Source organism: Oncorhynchus clarkii, chromosome 5 (assembly GCF_045791955.1).
Source record: "Oncorhynchus clarkii lewisi isolate Uvic-CL-2024 chromosome 5, UVic_Ocla_1.0, whole genome shotgun sequence".
NCBI classification, from domain to species: domain Eukaryota; kingdom Metazoa; phylum Chordata; class Actinopteri; order Salmoniformes; family Salmonidae; genus Oncorhynchus; species Oncorhynchus clarkii.
Window position 1 is genome coordinate 68645335 of NC_092151.1, and position 21083 is coordinate 68666417.

The 21083-nt window shown below is 41.3% G+C and overlaps 1 protein-coding gene across 1 annotated transcript; it reads right to left on the reverse strand.

Moving 5' to 3' along the window:
• Nucleotides 1–602: 602 nt before the first annotated feature.
• LOC139409284 (HAUS augmin-like complex subunit 5) lies at nucleotides 603–11541 on the reverse strand. The gene is made up of 19 exons (XM_071154202.1): nucleotides 11204–11541; nucleotides 10942–11004; nucleotides 10761–10793; nucleotides 10567–10591; nucleotides 10304–10436; nucleotides 10018–10177; nucleotides 9809–9899; nucleotides 9627–9718; nucleotides 9483–9537; nucleotides 9254–9381; nucleotides 8656–8734; nucleotides 8412–8560; nucleotides 8049–8211; nucleotides 2194–2274; nucleotides 1954–2099; nucleotides 1718–1814; nucleotides 1460–1598; nucleotides 1142–1274; nucleotides 603–1028 (listed from the first exon to the last, which is right to left on the reverse strand). Exons 1-19 carry the CDS (start codon nucleotides 11299–11301, stop codon nucleotides 926–928), a joined length of 1968 nt encoding a protein of 655 aa, XP_071010303.1. The 5' UTR covers nucleotides 11302–11541; the 3' UTR covers nucleotides 603–925.
• Nucleotides 11542–21083: the final 9542 nt, after the last annotated feature.

Genomic DNA, 21083 nt, shown 5'->3' on the forward strand with positions numbered 1-21083 from the left:
TGAATGAGGTAAATACCACCTTCCTACTTGTTTATGAACGCAGCATAACTCGAGTCGGGGCTCGGGATTGTTCTGCATCATCGTTCAACATAACAGTACAGTCCTTTTTCAATTTTCACACCTTCATGAGTAGAGGACAAATTTGTACAGAAGTGTCCACGTTGCACGTATAATTGGCATATTTTTACGAATGCCTCCACTTGCAAAGATCGAGATATGACCAGTGTGAGCAATGTCATTTGACTGCCTGCCTCTCATTAACTGGGAAGGAAAGTACAGGGCATGCCATAAAATTGGTCAAACAATGCAAATCACACAGAAAACCATTCCATGTGTCAAGAACAAGTCCTGAATATTGCTAGTCGCCTATAATAAAACACAGGATACTAGTATTATTCATACAACTACAGCTCACAGACATTGCAAAACCACACCATGAACAAAGTGGTCCTATATGAACACTCATTTCAACAATCTATTCCTCTATCAACCAAAAAAGTATGTCTGTATTGTCAATAATATGGTCATATGAATAACAACGAATGGTCAAATAGGATTGTATTTGTGATTGAGATTAACCGTCAAGCACATTAAAACAGAGATAAGGTGCAGGCAAAGTTAATTTAATGGCATAAAGACAATAGAAATGTACATGCGATACAAATTGAATGGCATCATGTTTAGCAAAAAGAAGATGAGAAACAAACAATATTGTAAATTAATGTCAGTGGGAATAAAACATTTGTTTTAGTACTACAAAGAACAGTATTGTTCTCTAAAATTCACCTTGGTGCATACCCTGCAAACAGAAATTAGTCGTAAGGATGTCCCCAGAACTTCGGAAGGTTGTGTCATGGTCCCCTGGACATCCTGTTTGCTGGGTATCTATGCACTTCAGTCTTGTCTTTATTTTCTAGGGAGCTCATCAAGAAGCCTTAGCTGCAAATTTCCACCTCTGTAGCCACTGCTGAAAAGTCAGTCCCCCCTTGCGTATGTCAGGCAGAGCAAACTGAGCAGGCTGATCCCACCTGCACAGAAATAACACAAGAAAAGGTGAATTGTCAATAGTAGCAGGTGAATAATATGGAGGTTCAATATGACTAAGAGTTATATGGGAGAAAGTGTTAATGGTAGCACTTACCAATGGGAAATGGCAATCTTGACCTGATACCCATAAGAAAGGCCCTGTGAGCAGCGCTGGGTAAGCTCCCGAACCTTGGGCAATAAAGACTTAAGCAGCTCCTTGTCTTCCTCCAGGACACGTAGCAGGAGGGCTAAGGAGGAATACATAAAAGGGAGATGAAAGCGAGACGAAGAGATCAAACATGTACGATTGCATAATCTGCCTTTGGTTAACTAGGTAAAGATGAGTGATACAGTTTGATTGGCATCTGATTGGATGGCATCGAGCTCTACCATTTGTTAGTTTGCGTCTTTGAACTCTATGGAAGATCTGTACCTTGTTGGTCAGGTGCAGGAAGCAGCGCTCCCTGCTTCTCTACATTTGTTAAAGAGGAGGAGTGCAATTGCAGCAAACGACGCAGAAATCGAAGCTCCAGATGCTGGGATAGAGCTTGGGTGTACAGTTCCTCAGGGGCCTGGCAGAGAATCATAAAGCAGGAACAAAACAGACAATACATAAATAAACAAGAGGATAAGAGCAAGATGCAAACCACTGGGTGCATAAATGGCCATGGAATAATCAGCTGGGACTCACTCGATACATTGGGAAAGCCAGGCTTTGACACAGATTGTGGAAGGGCAAGGAATGCAAGCGATGGATAGACAACCACGATGCTGGAATTCTCTGCTCGCTGAAATATATATAGCAGTTTACAAAACTTTACCATCTGAAAAATGTTCCTTTGAGCATTTTTTCTTATCCAGACCAAATAGTGATAAGAAGGATAACGCTTCTCAACCATCAAATACGAACAAATATGAAGCGCTTACCCTTCAATGATCCTGCGGTCAAGTGTCAACAGTGACACGTTCCCAAACTGTCGGGCCTCTTGGGACACAGAGTTGCGAAGCCTATTGGCTGCTGAAAGAACATTAGCAAATTGGGGAACCAGCTTTCCCTGAACAAACTGTCCAATCTTAGGTCAGACAGGAGAGAAGAAAAGGTCAAGTTAGATGGCCACGGTTTACACAAGATGCATTACAGTACACAGCAGCATAGAGTGGGTCTACCTCCTTGTGCACACGAGTCAGTTCAGTCTTAGCTGTTGAGTTCCCCTTGATCAGACCGCTTATCTGTTCCTGCCTGACATCCTATAAAGAAAAACATGAAAAAAAGTGTCACATTTCCTTTTATACCTTTATTTAACCAGGTAGGCCATTTGAGAACAAGTTCTCATTTACAACTGCGACCTGGCCAAGATAAAGCAAAGCAGTGCGACAAAAACAACACAGTTACACATGGGATAAACAAACATACAGTCAATAACACAATAGAAAAATCTATATAGTGTGTGCAAATGTAGTAAGATGAGGGAGGTAAGGCAATAAATAGGTCATAGTTGCGAGATAATTACAATTTAGCATTAACACTGGAGTGATAGATGTGCAAGTAGAGATACTGAAGTGCAAAATAGCAAAAAAAATAACAATATGGGGATGAGGTAGTTGGTTGAGCTATTTACAGATGGGTTGTGTACAGGTGCAGTGATTAGTAAGCTGCTCTGACAGCTGATGCTTATAGTTAGTGAGGGAGATATGTCTCCAGCTTTAGTGACTTTTGCAATTCATTCCAAATAAAATCAATTTAGCCTCAAATAAATAATGAAACATGTTCAATTTGGTTTAAATAATGCAAAAACAAAGTGTTGGAGAAGTAAAAGTGCAATATGTGCCATGTAAGAAAGTTAACGTTTAAGTTCCTTGCTCAGAACATGAGAACATATGAAAGCTGGTAGTTATTTTTAACAGGAGTTTTCAATATCCCCAGGTAAGAAGTTGTAGGTTGTAGTTATTATAGGAATTATAGGACTATTTCTCTCTATACCATTTGTATTTCATTAACCTTTGACTATTGGATGTTCTTATAGGCACTTTAGTATTGCCAGTGTAACAGTATAGCTTCCGTCCCTCTCCTCGCTCCTACCTGGGCTCGAACCAGGAACACAACGACAACAGCCACCCTCGAAGCAGCGTTACCCATGCAGAGCAAGGGGAATAACTACTTCAAGTCTCAGAGCGAGTGACATTTGAAACGCTATTAGCGCGCACCCCGCTAACTAGCTAGCCATTTCACATCGGTTACACCAGCCTAATCTCGGGAGTTGATAGGCTTGACGTCATAAACAGCAGAGCTGCAGGCAAAACACACGAAAGTGCTGTTTGAATGAATGCTTACGAGCCTGCTGGTGCCTACCATCGCTCAGTCAGACTGCTCTATGAAATAATAGACTTAGTTATAGCATAATAACACACAGAAATACGAGCCTTAGGTTATTAATATGGTCCAGAAACTATCATCTCGAAAACAAGACGTTTATTCTTTCAGTGAATTACGGAACCGTTCCATATTTTATCCAATGGGTGGCATCCATAAGTCTAAATATTCCTGTTACATTGCAACCTTCAATGTTATGTCATAATTACGTACAATTCTGGCAAATTAGTTCGCAATGAGCCAGACTGCCCAAACTGTTGCATATACCCTGACTCTGCGTGCAATGAATGCAAGAGAAGTGATACAATTATATTAAGTTAAAATAAGTGTTAATTCAGTATTGTTGTAATTGTCATTATTACAAATAAAAAAATATAAATAAAATAAATAAAAATAATTACATTAAAAAAAAAAATCTGCCGATTAATCGGTATCGGCTTTTTTTTTGGTCCTCCAATAATTGGTATCGGTGTTGAAAAATCATAATCGGTCGACCTCTATTAGGTACACACTGGAGCAAAGATACGCACCGCATCGATTATATGCAATGCAGGACACGCTAGATAAACTAGTAATATCAACAACCATGTGTAGTTAACTAGTGATCATGATTGATTGATTGATTTTTGTAAGATAAGTTTAATGCTAGCTAGCAACTTACCTTGGCTTCTACTGCATTCGCATAACAGGCAGGCTCCTTGTGGAGTGCAATGTAATCAGGTGGTTAGAGTGTTGGACTAGTTAACTGTAAGGTTGCAAGATTGAATCCCCCGAGCTGACAAGGTAAACATCTGTCGTTCTGCCCCTGAATGAGGCAGTTAACCCACCCACTAGGCAGTCATTGAAAATAAGAATGTGTTCTTAACTGACTTGCCTAGTTAAATAAAGATTAAATAAAAGGTGTAAAAATAAATAAATAAATGGGCCAAATCGGTGTCCAAAAATACAGATTTCCGATTGTTATGAAAACTTGAAATCGGCCCTAATTAATCGGCCATTCCGATTAATCGGTCGACCTCTAGGTAAAAGTCAGTTTTACAAGGGTATGTTAGGCAGCACGAGTGAAGGAGGCTTTGTTGCGAAATAGGAAGCCGATTCTAGATGTAATTTTGGATTGGAGATGCTTAACCTTTGAGCACGGAACCCGGTAGCGGGCTGAAATTCCACAACATACGGTGATCGCTACATAAATAGTCATATTAAACATTCATGAAAATACAAGTGTCTCACATGTATCGAAAGCCTAGAATCTTGCTAATCCAACTGCGTTGTCAGATTTTAAAAAAGGATTTACTGCGAAAGAATTCGAAGCGATTATCTGAGCATAGAGCCCCATAAAAAACAACTATTTCAACCAGCACAGGCATTACATAATCACAAACTGCATTAAAATAAATTGTTTACCTTTGACGATCTTCGTCTGTTTGCAATTCCAATGCTCCTTGTTACACAATTAATTATCTTTTGTTTGATCAAATCCGTTTTTATAGCCTAACACGAAACATTTTGTGAACCGCTTGTGTCGTGATTTCCGTCTCATTCCATTTGACGACACATTCCAGGTAAATAACCAACACAGAACGTGACTTTTCCAGTCATGTTTGGTTTCACTGCAATCAACTGGTTTGTTTGTAACACAACCAAACCTGATGGGCCACTTCGCGGGATGTATTGACTGAAATAAACCGATTTGAAGACAACAAGTAATGACATCACTGTGCACCAATGATATCACCACTGTTTCGTTGATTGACTGTATTTTAACCCAATGACCACTGATCGTCTTGAAATCTAGCTGGGTAGATAGTCAATGAGCTGAGGTAAGCGGCAATATGCAATGGTTGTGTGTTGGAAGACCAACCCATGTCGTAAACTCCAGCGTAAAGAGAGTCATTCGCTATTAACGTTTTATTCCGGAAGGAGCTACGCATTTTACGCACAGCGTTGTTTTGGTAAACGCGCACTGTGTATAATCTGTAACGGGCCTGCAGAAGAGGAACAATGTCACTGTTTTGGACTGGTAAGTTCTTCTCATGCCACCTGGCCTTGCTGCTGTTCCAGTTTCAACTGTTCTGCCTGCGGCTATGGAACCCTAAACTGTTCATATTTACTCTTGAGGTGCTGTCCTGTTGCATCCTCTACAACTACTGTGATTATTATCATTTGACCCTGCTGGTCATCTATGAACGTTTGAAAATCTCGGCCATGTTCTGTTATAATCTCCACCCGGCACAGCCAGAAGAGGACTGGCCACCCCTCATAGCCTGGTTCCTCTCTAGGTTTCTTCCTAGGTTTTGGCCTTTCTAGGGAGTCTTTCCTAGCCACCGTGCTTCTACACCTGCATTGCTTGCTGTTTGGGGTTTTATGCTGGGTTTCTGTACAGCACTTTGAGATTTCAGCTGATGTAAGAAGGGCTATATAAATACAGGACTGAGGTTCTTTTTTGGGTGGGGGGGGGGGGTGGGGGGTGGGGGTGTTAGAATACCATTTTGGCATTTTGTATATAGTTATTTGTTTCAAAATGTATACCTTCACCAATTTGGCCACTTGGGTACATTTGGGCTACTTGTGTGGGACACCTGGGTGACGTCGTGATAAATGTCATGTAGCACACTCATTTTGGAAGTTATCATTCTGAAACTTTGCACAAGTACTGTTGCCCTCTTATATTTTTCACTGAAATTGTCCCCATCATCCTATCTGAATGTTTGTTTTATCTTGTTCATTTTAAAGATACAACAATAAAAATAAAAAACGTATGGTTTTTTACATTGTATTATCTAAACCAGATCTATTGTGTTATATTCTCCTACATTCAATTCACATTTACACAAACTTCAGAGTGTTTTCTTTCAAATGGTACCAAGAATATGCATACCCTTGCTTCTGGGCTAGGGCTATAGGCAGTTAGATTTGGGTATGTCTTCAGGTGGAAATTGAAAAAAGTAGGGGGGGTAGCTCTTAGAGGTTTTAATGTGAGTCTGGAATGAGAGTTTACAGTCTAACCAGACACCTAACTATTTGTAGTTGTCCACATATTCTAGGTCAGAAACGTCCAGAGTAGTGATGCTAGTCGGGCGGGCAGCGGTCGGATGAAGAGCATGCACTTAGTTTTATTAACATTTAAAAGCAGTTGGAGGCCACAGAAGGAGTGTTGTATGGCGTTGAAGCTCGTTTGGAAGTTTGTTAGCACAGTGTCCAGATATATACAGAATGGTGTCGTCTGCGTAGAGGTGGATCAAGGAACCACCAGCAGCAAGAGCGACATCATTGATATATACAGAGAAAAGAGCCGACCCGAGAATTGAAACCTGTGGCACCCCCATAGAGACTGCCAGAGGTCCGGACAACATTCCCTCCGATTTGACACACTGAACTCTGTCTGAGAAGTAGTTGGTGAGGCAGTCATTTAAAAAACCAAGGCTATTGAGTCTGCCAATAAGAATGCTGTCGACAGAGTCGAAAGCCTTGGCCAGGTCGATGAAGACGGCTGCAAAGTTGTTTTTATCGATGGCGGTTATATCATTTAGTACCTTGAGCGTGGCTGAGGAGCACCCATGACCAGCTCGGAAACCAGATTGCATAATGGAGAAGTAGGGTGGGGTTTGAAATGTGTCAGTGATTTGGCTTTCGAAGACCTTAGAAAGGCAGGGCAGGACGGATATAGGTCTGTAGCAGTTTGGGTCTAGAGTGTATCCCCCATTTGAAAAGTGGGATGACTGCAGCAGCTTTCCAATCTTTAGGGATCTCAGACGATACGAAAGAGAGGTTGAACAGGCTAGTAATAGGGGTTGCAACAATTGCGGCAGATAATTTTAGAAGGGGGGGGGGGCCTTGGGCAGGTTGCTGTGGGGGGTGCAGAGCTGTTGGCTGGGTTAGGGGCAGCCAGGTGGAAAGCATGGCCGGCCGTAGACAAATGCTTATTGAAATTCTCGATTATCGTAGATTTATCGGTGGTGACAGTGTTTCCTAGCCTCTGGGAGGAGGTGCTCTTATTCTCCATGGACTTTGCAGTGTCCCAAAACTTTTTGGAATTAGTACTACAGGATGCAAGTTTCTGTTTGAAAAAGTTAGCCTTTGCTTTCCTAACTGACTGTGTATATTGGTTCCTAACTTCCTTAAAAAGTTGCATATCGCGGAGGCTATTCGATGCTAATGCAGTACACCAAAGGATGTTTTTGTGCTGGTCAAGGGCAGTCAAGTCAGGAGTGAACCAGGGGCAATATCTGTTCTTAGTTCTACATTTTTTGAATGGGGCATGCTTATTTTAGATGGTGAGGAAAGCACTTTTAAAAGAACAACCAGGCACCCTCTACTGGCGGGATGAGGTCAACATCCTTCCAGGATACCCGGGCCAGGTCGATTAGAAAGGCCTGCTCGCTGAAGTATTTTAGGGAGCGTTTGACAGTGATGAGGGGTGGTCGTTTGACCGGGGACCCATTACAGACACAGGCAATGAGGCAGTGATCGCTGAGATCCTGGTTGAAGACAGCAGAGGTGTATTTGGAGGGCAAGTTGGTCACGATGATATCTATGTGGGTGCCCATGTTTACGGATTTAGGGTTGTACCTGGTAGGTTCCTTGATCATTTGTGTGAGATTGAGGTAAATGTGTGGCAAGCGATGAAATAGTAATGATGGCAGGTTCTCACCCCAAGCTGTCTGAAGTCCATGATGTTTTGCCATTGGCTCCGTAGGTTGCGGAGGTCCTCCTGTCGGTCGCTGGCATGCTGCTCCATTTGAACACACTGGTCCCGCAAACCATTTCTCACTGCTGCCTGAATCACACACTGCATCTCCAGCTTAAACACTGACCTGGGCAGGACAGAAACATGGGAGAAAAGAGGTTTTAAACTGGGAAAGCGTAAAGAGCATCACAAACAATAGATACAGACAACAAACCAGAGTATTCTGATGAATTGACATGACTGGTTTAGAGGCTGAGCATGTTCATTGATGACATGTAAATGTAATGTAAATTATGTGGAAGAAGCCAATCTATAGTGCAGATTTACAGTGACAGGGCGTCGGTTTGAGATTCCCCGCCAATCAGCTCTAAATGTGCCTCTTTCTTTCGGGTATGAAGCTGGGTCTGGAGCTGTTGAATTCGTGACCGTGTCTGAGCCAGTTCCATCAGACTCTGTTCCACCTCCTCCCAAGCTGACTGCAAAAAGATCCCACACATATTACTGTTCTAGCATATGCAGTGTCTTGGCACCCATGTTGGTATTTTAGTGTAAATGGAAACATGTAAAGCACCTGTAAAAGACTCTTAACGGTTGGTAGCTCTTCCTCTTCTTTTGAGATGTCCAGCAGGTGATTACTCTCGTAGCGAAACCTAAAATAAAACAGATACATCTGCCCCTATAATTCAAATCCATGCAGATATTTTTGTCTAGCTAACTTTATCAATTTAACCATTTATCAGCCTCCTGAGTGGCACAGCGGTCTAAGGCACTGCTTTGCAGTGCTATAGGCATCACTACAGACCCGGGAACGATCCCGGGCTGAATCACAACCCGGCCATGTTCGGGAGTCCCATAGGGTGGTGCACAATTGGCCCAGCATCTTCCAGGTCAGGGGAGCGTTTGGCCAGGGGGGCTTTACTTGGCTCATCACGCTCTAATTACTCCTAGTGGCGGGCCGGTTGAACGGTGTTTCCTCCGGCACATTGGTGCGGCTGTGTTAAGCGGGTGGGTGTTAAGAAGCACAGTTTGGCGGGTCATGTTTCAGAGGACACATGACTCAACCTTCTCCTCCCGAGATGCAACGATGAGACAAGATTGAAATTGTGGAGAAAAGGGGTTCAAATACAATAAAAACAAAAATATATATACATATTTTTTTAACCATTTACCGTAATGCAGCAACATCACGAGCCATACCCAAAGAGGCAAGCCTCTCCTCCAATGTCATTTCCTGTCCCAAGGCCAGGTACTGCAAGGCTGACAGCACTTGGTTCGGAGGATAGCATTGCAACAAGTCCTGATGAGATTAAAAAAAATAACAATATGATTCTCACTCAAATAAAGAAAATATGAAACAGACCATGATGTAACTATCTAGGTGCAAACAATGCAACTTACCTCCACAGCACTTAACCAATGCTGAAATACTGCAGTTCTCTGTTCACGTGTCAAGCTGAAGAAAGAGAGAGAACAATGATTTATCAATAGAAGTATCCCATGGTTGACTCCGGTTCCTATATAAAACCATCTGATGATTCTTACTGTGTGGCAGTGGAAGATGTCATGTTCAGTTCACTCTCTTGCAAAGACTGGAAGAACTGGAGTCTTTCATCACACAACTCTCGGACGTTACGCTAAGGAGAAAAATAAACAAGACCAGTAAAATGCAAAACCATCACTTCGAAGACTATCATATAAGTAATAAAATATAGTAAAGCACTTACCAGAACTTTAGGCTCTGCTCCTGATGGGTTGAGATGGTCCCCACTGCTATTGGAGGTTTCATTTCCAAACAGCACCTTCACCTCTGCCCTCCTGCAAAACACACCAAAAGTAAAGAATGGATTTAGGGTTGGCTTGAGGTGTCAAATGCATGTGGAAGTGTGGTAAGAAATTGTAAAAGGGTAAACGGCAGAGGCTCTAGCAAGCACACCTAGACAGCTGCTCCAGAACCTGGGAGTGCCCACTGATCTTGAGGATATCCTCTGAAAGAGAGTGGCGCTCCTTCATGCAGCGCTGCTTAAAAGCCTGTAAAAGCAGCTCCCTGCATTGGTTCTCCTCCACCATCTCCCAGCTCCGGTTAATGGACTCCTCTACTCAATACAAAGGGATTACAGAGAACAGCGCGTCAAGGTGAAAGAGGACATCCACATATACAGACCTAGCAGATTTTGGGATGTGGTATGTAGAAAAAAGTATATATTTAGTAAAATGCTCACCCTCAGTAACCAGCTGTGCTTCAGTCCCATTGATTTGAGAGTCCAGGTGGTTTAGTTCTACTCTCAGCTCATCTATCTGCTCCTGAAGCTCAAACCGCTTAGCAGCATCACTCTGCCCCACTACTTGTTTCAACTGCAAATGTGTGCATACAATAATGTAAAAGAATGAGCACACAGAAAACATAACGCTAACACATTGCTACAGTATCACATTTAAGACTATCAAACTATCTAGACATTGGTTTAGAGAAATATGGTTGTACCTCCTTATCGTGCAGAACTTTGTACCTGAGAGAGCACAATGTCAAGGCTTGTATAACTGTACATACAACAAAACCTGTGTGTCATATTAATATCAGAGAAATTAGGCAGTTATTCTATCAAGAGTTGGTGTCATCTCAGAGACAATGAAATTATCACATTTTAGGTAACTCAAGACACCAAAAATAAAGGATACCATCGGAGATTTCCACGCATAACCCTTACATTCCTGCAAAGAGAAAGGAATAGAGAAGATATTGGAAGAACACACGTAAAAGGACAAAACGACAATAGTTGACCTAGCTACTTCAAAAAAATTGATAGAAACACTAGGAAGTATAATTAATAAGGTTGTAAAAACCTGTCTGCATACCCACCTCTGATTGAAAATATGTTGTGTGACATATCTCCATATAGAGGCACCCGGGCCAACACATAACCTGAATCAAAACAAACATCAATATACTTAACGTTACTTGGGTTAACTCAATGTTGGGACAAATTCGTTTTAATTAGTCTGCAACTGCCGATATGAAAGACTGTAGTTAGAATTGCTACCAAGACAAAAAGGAATAGCTCAACAAGGCCAAAAAAGGTGCATGTACGTTAAATTGGACATTTATGAATGACGTTACGCACGTTTTAAAGTAGTTGTCGTTTGGGAGACTTTGGGTTGGTAGATTAAATTCTTCAATCGCCCACCGCTTTAGCTCCCGCAGCAGGGTCCTGTCTCCCATCCTTCTCCAGACAAAACAAGCGAGGCGTTAGCTAGCTATCCAGCTCAATAATTCTCACCAAAATCGAATACTAGCAAGTACATTTTAGCTTGACGGGTGGCTGTAATAGTACGATGGCGAAGTAGATTTGCTTCCAAGTGATTGACTGTCAAAAATATGTAAAGAAAAGTTAGCTGTTCTACTTTGCTCAGTTGGGCGCTTGTTATTTTTCCGCCCGTTCAATTTCCCGCTCTGCAGCATATCCGGGGACGTTTGCTTACGTTCTGAAACAGGACAAATAGTACGTCAAACGTTCTACAACATTACGCCGATTCTGTTGCAAAACATTTCGGAAGCAAACTGAACGAAACTGGACGAGATCGACCTGGATTTGTCTATGCAGAATTCTCGTTTTGGTCTGTGTGATTCTTAAACGGTTTCCGTAATGAACACGAAAAGGTTACACAAAATGGGAAACTTGAGTAATTTAGCAGACGATTTTATCCAGAATGACTTAAAGTTAGTGCATTAATTATAAAATAGCTAGGCGGGACAACCACATCAGAGTAAGTACATTTTCCCCTCAATAAGGTAGTCAGAGCGACACAGCAGCTTTCATCCACTTCACCATTCCGTATAAATACATATTCCAGTCATATGGCAAATAATAATAAAAACCTAATACTCAGGGCCGGTCCTGGACGTTCTGCTGCACTAGGCGAGATAAAAATCTGCCCGCGCTAGGTTTGGGCTTCGGCCAATTTTTTTCTCCGCTAAAAGTCGGAGGAGCAGAACATAATAACAGGCCAATTAATAGGTTAAACACATTTTTAATACATTTGTTTAGTAGGCTATATTATCAGTTAAATGTCAATAACATAGCCTAATATTTTCAATCTGATTACATTGATAAAATCACGAATGCCCTGGATGTTCTGCCGCCCTAGGCGAGACAAAAATAATTACATTTTAGACATCCTTATTCATCTACGCATGGCACTTTCAGAAGTTACCTTTCCCCTCAGACAGGCTCTACTGACGCAGAAAACTGTAAGCTTCAAATGCTGGGTACTCCTCCGTTGTATAACCCAGCAACAGAAGTGCTTCCCTAAAAGCTACCTGGGTTTAAACAAACATCTTCTCATTTCAAAAGAGAAAAGCTCAGTTTATATAGGGAAAGAATAGCAAAGTATTTGTTTTATCTCTTCGAATATTATAGGCTGGAGTTTAGCTTCAGATTGTCATAGAGTGGAATCAATATATCCCCATATGCATCGGAGTCACGTCTTTCACAGTCATTTTAGAGCTTGTTTCTACCATAAGGCATCACAGAGTTAAGCATTGTTATAGAACGCTTTATGTAATCGGGATACGTTTTATGTATTTATTTCAAAATATAAAGCAAACAATATATTTCCTTTTTGCCCTTTTATTTAACAAAGGGTATGTGATACCCTCACTCAATTCGAGCCCTGGTTTTAGTCAAACACACCAAGCCCTTCCCAGACACGGGTATTTAATGGCAGTGTTGGAGTATTTGGCTATAACGACATCGATGGATAGGATAATTGTGTCTGTCGAACAGGTGGGTTTACTACTTATTTTTTGGAAGATGAATAAATAAGCTCCAATTATATTTAACCTCTGCATCGGAGTTACAATGTTGATGTCATTATGCACCCTACTACATATAGTAGGAAAACAAGTTTCTCATTAATAATATCCCACCTGTTAAAAAACAAATGTATTTATAAAGCCCTTTTTACATCAGCCGATGTCACAAAGTGCTGTACAGAAACCTAGCCTAAAACCCCAAACAGCAAGCAATGCAGATGTAGAAGCACAGTGGCTAGGAAAAACTCCCTGAAAGGCCAGAACCTAGGAAGAAACCTAGAGATGAACCAGGCTCTGAGGGATGGCCAGTCCTCTTCTTGGTAGAGATTATAACAGAACATGGCCAAGATGTTCAAACGTTCATAGATGACAAGCGGGTCAGATAATCACAGTGGTTGTTTTGGGTGCAACAGGAAAGCACCTCAGGAGTAAATGTCAGTTGGATTTTCATAGCCGATCAATCAGAGTTAGAGACAGCAGGTGCGGTAGAGAGAGAGTCCAAAACAGCACGTCCGGGACAAGGTAGCACGTCCAGTGAACAGGTCAGGGTTCCATAGCCACAGGCAGAACAGTTGAAACTGGAGCAGCAGCATGACCAGGTGGACTGGGGACAGCAAGGAGTCATCAGGCCAGGTAGTCCTGAGGCATGGTCCTCAGGCTCAGGTTCTCCGAAAGAAAAGAGAGAAAAGACAGAGAGAGAGAATTAGAGGGAGCATACTTAAATTCACACAGGACACCGGAAGAGACAGGAGAAATACTCCAGATATAACAGACTGACCCTAGCCCCCTGACACATAAACTATTGCAGCATAAATACTGGAGGCTGAGACAGGAGCGGTCGGGAGACACTGTGGCCCTGTCCGACGATACCCCCGGACAGGCCCAAACAGGTAGGATATAACCCCAACCCCTTTGCCAAAGCACAGCCCCCATACCACTAGAGGGATATCTTCAACCACCAACCTACTACCCTGAGACAAGGCCGAGTATAGCCCACAAAGATCTCCCCCACGGCACTAATTTTTCTGCATCATTTTTGCACAGAAAGTTTTGGATTTTTGCAATGTTACAAAGATGGAAAAAAGCTGTCCTTGAAATATTCTTGATATGTTTGTCAAAAGAGAGATCAGGGTCCGGAGTAACACAGAGGTTCTTCACAGTTTTATTTAAGATGACTGTACAACCATCAAGATTAATTGTCAGATCCAACAGATATCTTTGTTTCTTGGGACCTAGAACTAGCATCTCTGTTTTGTCCGAGTTTAAAAGTAAAACATTTGCCGCTATCCACTTCCTTATGTCTGAAATACAGGCTTCCAGGGAGAGCAATTTTGGGGCTTCACCATGTTTCATCGAAATGTACAGTTGTGTATCGTCCCCATAGCAGTGGTAGTTAATATTATGTTTCCAAATGACATCACCAAGAGGTAAAATATATAGTGAAAACAATAGTGGACCTAAAACAAAACCTTGAGGAACACTGAAATTTACAGTTGATTTGTCAGAAGACAAACCATCCACAGAGACAAACTGATATCTTTCCGACAGATAAGATCTAAACCAGGCCAGAACTTGTCAGTGTAGACCAATTTGGGTTTCCCATCTCTCAAAAATTTCAATAAGCATTTCTCTACGGCTGGCCATGCTTTCCACCTGGCTACCTCTACCCCGGTCAACTGCCCGGCACCCTCCACAGCCAAAGCCCCCACCATTTCCCCTTCACCCAAATCCATATAGCAGATGTTCTGAAAGAGCTGCTAAATCTGGACCCCTACAAATCAGCCGGGCTAGACAATCTGGACCCTTTCTTTCTAAAATTATCTGCCGAAATTGTCGCAACCCCTATTACTAGCCTGTTCAACCTCTCTTTCGTATCGTCTGAGATTCCCAAAGATTGGAAAGCTGCCGCGGTCATCCCCCTCTTCAAAGGGGGTGACACTCTAGACCCAAACTGCTACAGACCTATATCTATCCTACCCTGTCTTTCTAAGGTCTTTGAAAGCCAAGTTAACAAACAGATTACCGACCATTTCGAATCCCACTGTACCTTATTAAGCATCTCCAATCCAAAATTAAATCTAGAATCGGCTTCCTATATCGCAACAAAGCATCCTTCACTCATGCTGACAAACATACCCTCGTAAAACTGACCATCCTACCGATCCTCGACTTCGGTGATGTCATCTATAAAATAGCCTCCAGCACTCTACTCAACAAACTGGATGCAGTCTATTACAGTGCCATCCGTTTTGTCACCAAAGCCCCATACACTACCCACCATTGCGGCCTGTACGCTCTCGTTGGTTGGCCCTCGCTTCATACTCGTCGCCAAACCCACTGGCTACAGGTTATCTACAAGTCTCTGCTAGGTAAAGCCCAGCCTTATCTCAGCTCACTGGTCACCATAGCAGCACCCACTCGTAGCAATTCCTCCTTTGGTCGTCTTTCCTTCCAGTTCTCTGCTGCCAATGACTGGAACGAACTGCAAAAATCTCTAAAGCTGGAGACTCTTATCTCCCTCACAAGCTTTAAGCGCCAGCTGTCAGGGCAGCTCACAGATCACTGCACCTGTACACAGCCCATCTATCTACCTACCTCATCCCCATACTGTATTTATTTATTTATCTTGGTCCTTTGCACCCCAGTATCTCTACTTGCACATTCATCTTCTGCACATCTACCATTCCAGTGTTTAATTGCTATATTGTGATTACTTCGCCACCATGGCCTATTTATTGCCTTAACTCCCTTATCTTACCTAATTTGCACTCACTGTATATATACTTTTTGTTTCCTTTTGTTCTACTGTATTATTGATTATGTTTTGTTTATTCCATGTGTAACTCTGTTTTGTTGTATGTGTCGAATTGCTATGCTTTATCTTGGCCAGGTCGCAGTTGCAAATGAGAACATGTTCTCAACTAGCCAACCTGGTTAAATAAAGTTTAAAAAATAAATGAAAAAAAGAAAAAGAATGAGGTGATCGATGGTATCAAAAGCATCACTAAGGTCTAGGAGCACGAGGACAGATGCAGAGCTTTGGTCTGACACCATTAAAAGGTAATTTACCACCTTCACGAGTGCAATCTCAGTGCTATGATGGCATGACCCCATATCATACATGGCGTGACCACATAATTGTTACAATTACAATAAAAAATAACACTTTTATATAACATATTTAACATATATTTGAACATTTCTGTGGAACTGTAAAACAGAGTAAGATCATTTGAGCTTTGGAAACAACTGCTCTCATAAATGCATGGCGGGCCTAGTTTCGCTGGAGTTGTGTCATTGACATAAAATGACCCAGCCGTAACGAATTTCGCTTATTTACATATCGAATTTGATTGCCCAACATCAGTTTCAACATTTATTTATTTTTCGTCTCCACCTAGAGTGGCCGCTTTCCTCTGCTGTGGTGCTGATGTGTTTTCCCTCGGTAGCTGTACATGGTCCTGAAATCAAATCATCTGATTTTGCTTGGACACCAGCCTGATCTCCAGCTCCACCTCTGGAAACTATCTAGGTGGTCATGTGACTTCTCCTGCGAGCTAAGGAGGTGGCACAGATTCTTCCAGTCCCTGGTTCCATCCCTGACCAGTGCAGATTTGCACTCGTGTGAAAACATTTTGCAGCAAAAACAGAAGGCTGCATCGTTTTGCTTGGAATAGACAAGCCTGGTCTCTCCCCATTCGCCATCCTCCTGTTGTAGTGAGCCACAGAAAACTTTCATTGTCCCTCATCTCTTGGGAAATTCCCCTCCTTAATCCTGATGTGGCCCAGCTTGCACTAAATACCCATTCCTATATTTTGGCCACTCACTGTGATCTTTTATGTTTTTTTTGTCTAGGAGTTCGGATTTAGCAGCAGCACCACCACTGTCATCTGGGACGGGGAGCGACGAATCTGAGTCTGGGTCCAAGATAGTAGGGTCTTCGCCAACATTGTTTGGAGGTGTGGCTAGGCGTGGTGCGACCACCTGTTATAGTCCAGCCAGAGAGCTTTAATCATTGGTGTAAGTGCATGGCTCCGACTCCTCCGGTTTGCCCTCTTCGCAGCTAGGATCAGCGAACTGGGGCTCGTCGTTCTCGGCGAATGAATGGCCTGTCCTCGTAGGCTTGTCATTCTCCACACCAGCTGATGGTCATTGCTGCACGCTGATCAATTTCACCAGCGAATTTTTCTTTGGTTTGAGATTGTGCCTCTTTTCTCATTGTTTAAAAAAAAAATATTCGCGTCCTGATAGTTTTTGTCTCTTAGACTTGGTAGCAAATTGTTTCAAATCTCTATAGATGACTTTTAGCTAAAACAATATCCACTAGTAGTAGCTAGCTAACGTTAACAAGCGAGGTTAGGCTACTGCCTTAATCACTAATCGTTTTCGTCACACACAAACAAACTTAATAAAAATACAATAATTTAATTGGCAGATTCATTTTTATTAATGTTTCACAATTGGATAATCCCATATAAACACACACATCACCATAGTTACCAAGGATATTGGGAGTGAACTTCGAGAGAAGTGGGAATGGGGTTGGGGCGGGAACTGCAGCAAGGCTTTTTAAAATGTTATTTAAACTTGCTTTAAAAAAACATGTATGCTCACAACAAATACAAAAAAATAGAAATATACAAACAAGAGAACATAAACCTAACAGTATTACATATCAAGATTCATTTTTAATTTGTTAAATACTTTTATGGTGCGTATTGCTTTTTTGTTTTTACATTTACTGATAATTCAAAATAATATTTAAATTATATCTTAAATAATGTGAAGAGGGGTTTGTTCTCTGCCCACATCATTTTATGGACAAAGAATCTTCCATGAAAGATAAACAAATTAACAATGATAGTTAAATCAGGGTGCATATAATTTGGATGAAAATAAAACATATCAGTCTTTCAAATAGTCGTTTCTTTTAAAATAAATCTTCTAACTCACTCCAAAATCTTCTGACAAGAACAGTCCCAAAATAAATGGTCAAGAGTTTCTGTGTCACAACCACAAAATACACATTTGTTATCAATAGCTATTTTAAATCTGTGTATATTAAAGGTCTTCACAGGGTAGGTTCTATGAATGAGTTTGTAGGATACTTCTTTCACCCTATTAGATATACAATATTTACCAGACAACAATGAGACTTTGTTCCAGTTCACTTGTCCTAGGGCTGCATTCCAGTACATTTTAGCAGAGGGAATAGTAACATATTGACATAGTTTCCTTATATACATGTTATTACATTTATAGTTTAAAATGTCGATTCCTTCTAATTGTATTGAGGCTACAAAATCCTCAACAGTTGCACTTGGAGTATTGTTATATTCTCCTAAAAGAAGAATAGCACCTTTAGGGACAGCTCTAACAACAATTTGATACTCCTCAGGAGTGAATGTAACATTGTGTGTTCTAATAAATTCTGGATAATCATATAATTGTCCATCATTATTCAATAATTGTTTAACCCAGATAATGTTGTTGTCAAACCAGTTCTGGAAAATAAAGACTTGTTTTTGTATTTATGTCTTTATTATTCCAGATTGTATACCTATGTGGGGAAAAATTGTGTTTGTAGAAGTACTTGTTTATGAAAGTTTGCACACTTAATTGGGATTTTACCCATATTAAAGTTGCATTTGAGTAAGAATTCTAGACCAGCAATCTGTTGGAATATTAAATTAGGGATGATATTCCAAATGCAATCTTTATTTCTTAAATAGTTTTGATATCCAGAGAATTCAACCCTCCCTCACCCTGGGTGCTACATGTTACCGCTTGTCTTAAATAATGAGGTTTATTCCTCCATATGAAGTTAAATAATTTAGTATCAACCATTTTAGTTACTGACAGAGGAACATCTAAGGCAAGGGAGGTATAAACTCATCTGGACAGACCTTCAGATTTTGATAAAAGTACACGTCCAGATAAAGAAAGAGCTCTTAATAACCAGGAGTTAAATATCTTTCCAATTTTCTCTACAATAGGAGATACATTTAAGTTGGCTCTTTCTTTCTGATCTTTGCTAACTGTAATACCAAGATATGTGATCACCTTTTACAGGGATATTACATACTGAGTTTAAGTCATATCTTTTCAACACAAATAATTCACATTTCCTAATATTCAGAGATAAACCTGATACATTTGAGAAGGCATTCATACACTCAATAGCTTTCCTGACTTCATTATGATCAAAAAAAGGTGGTGTCGTCAGCCAATTGTGAACATTTTATCTCTTTGTCTTGTATCTGAATACCCCTAAAACTAGCCTTATTTATATGATGTGCCATAACTTGTCTGACCAATAAAAATAAGAAAGGAGAAATTGGGCATCCTTGTTTAATTCCACGTCTAATGTCGAATCTTTGTGAAGTTCCATGGGATAATTCAACAGAGCTGTTATTAATATTGTAAAGTGCCTTAATTACACTTTGAAAATATTGATCAAAACCAAAAAAATCAAAGTCTCTAAAAGAAAATAATGTTCAACTGTATCAAATGCCATGTAAAAGTCTAAAAATCAAATAAAGCTATCTTCCATAATGTGCTCATTGTCGTCTATCAAGTCCAATACTAGTCGAACTGCAGCAAGGCTATGCGCTAGTGGCGACGGAGGGCGGCAGCCAAATTGTCAAAATGCCGCCCCAAATTGAAGTGCCGCTATAGGCTGGGGCCTAATCTTGCCTAATGGGTGGGCCGGCCGTGCTAATAGGCCAAAACCAGATGGTTGTTTAGATTGGCTCATGACGACAGATGCACATTTAAAAAGTATACTGAACAAAAATATAAACACGTGTTGGACCCATGTTTCATGAGCTGAAATAAAACATCCCAGAATGCATGAAAAGCTTATTTATCCCATTTTTGTGCAAAAATGTATTTACTTCCCTGTTGGTGAGTGTTTCTCCTTTCCCAAGATAATCCATTCACCTGACAGGTGTGGCATGTCAAAAAACTGATTAAACAGCATGATCATTACACAGGTGCACCTTGTGCTAGGGACAATAAAAGGCCACTCTAAAATGTGCAGTTTTGTTACACAGCACAATGCCACAGATGTCTCAAGTTTTGAAGGAGTGTGCAATTGAAATGCTGAATGCAGAAATGTCCACCAGAGCTATTGGGAGGGAATTCAATGTTAATTTCTCTACCATAAACATTGTTTTAATGAACTTGGCAGTACATCCAACCGGCCTCCCAACAGCAGACCACGTGTAACCACGCCAGCCCAGAACTTCCACATCCGACTTCTTCACCTGCGGGATGGTCTGAGACGAGCCACCCAGACATCTGATGAAACGGTGGGTCTGCACAACCAAAGAATTTCTGCACAAACTGTCAGAAACCGTCTCAAGGAAGCTCATCTGCATGCTTGTCATCCTCACCAGGGTCTTGACCTGACTGCAGATCGGCATCGTAACCGATCTCAGTGGGCAAATGCTCACCTTCGAAGTGTGCTCTTTACAGATAAAGCCTGGTTTCAACTGTACTGGGCAGCTGGTGTGTATGCCGTCGTGTGGACGAGAGGTTTGCTGATGTAAACGTTGTTTAGACTACCCCATGGTAGCAGTGGGGTTATGGTACGGGCAGGCATAAGCTGTGCAATTTTGCCCCAGTCTATATAACATAGAACAAACACAAGCACATTTTATTAATGGCAATTTGAATGTACAGAGATACCGTGACATGATCCTGAGGCCCATTGCTGTGCCATTCATTCGCCGCCATCACCTCATGTTTGATCATGATAATACATGGCCCCATGTCGCAAGGATGTGTACACAATTCCTAGAAGCTGAAAATGTCCCAGTTCTTGCATGGCCTGCATACTCACCAGAAATGTCACCCATTTGGCATGTTTGGGCTGCTCTGGATCACCCTGTACGACAGCGTGTTCCAGTTCCCGCCAATATCCAGAATCTTCGCACAGCCATTGAAGAGTGGGACAACAATCCAAAGACCACAACAGTCGGATCAACTCTAAGCAAAGGAAATGTGTCGCACTGCATGAGGCAAAAGGTCACACCAAATACTGACTGGTTTTCTGATCCACAGCACTTAAAAAAAAAAAAAAAAGTGTCTGTGACCAAGAGATGCAATTCTTTATTCCCAGTCATTAGGATCTAATTTATTTATTTAGCTAATTTCCTTATATGAACTATAACTCAGTAAAGTC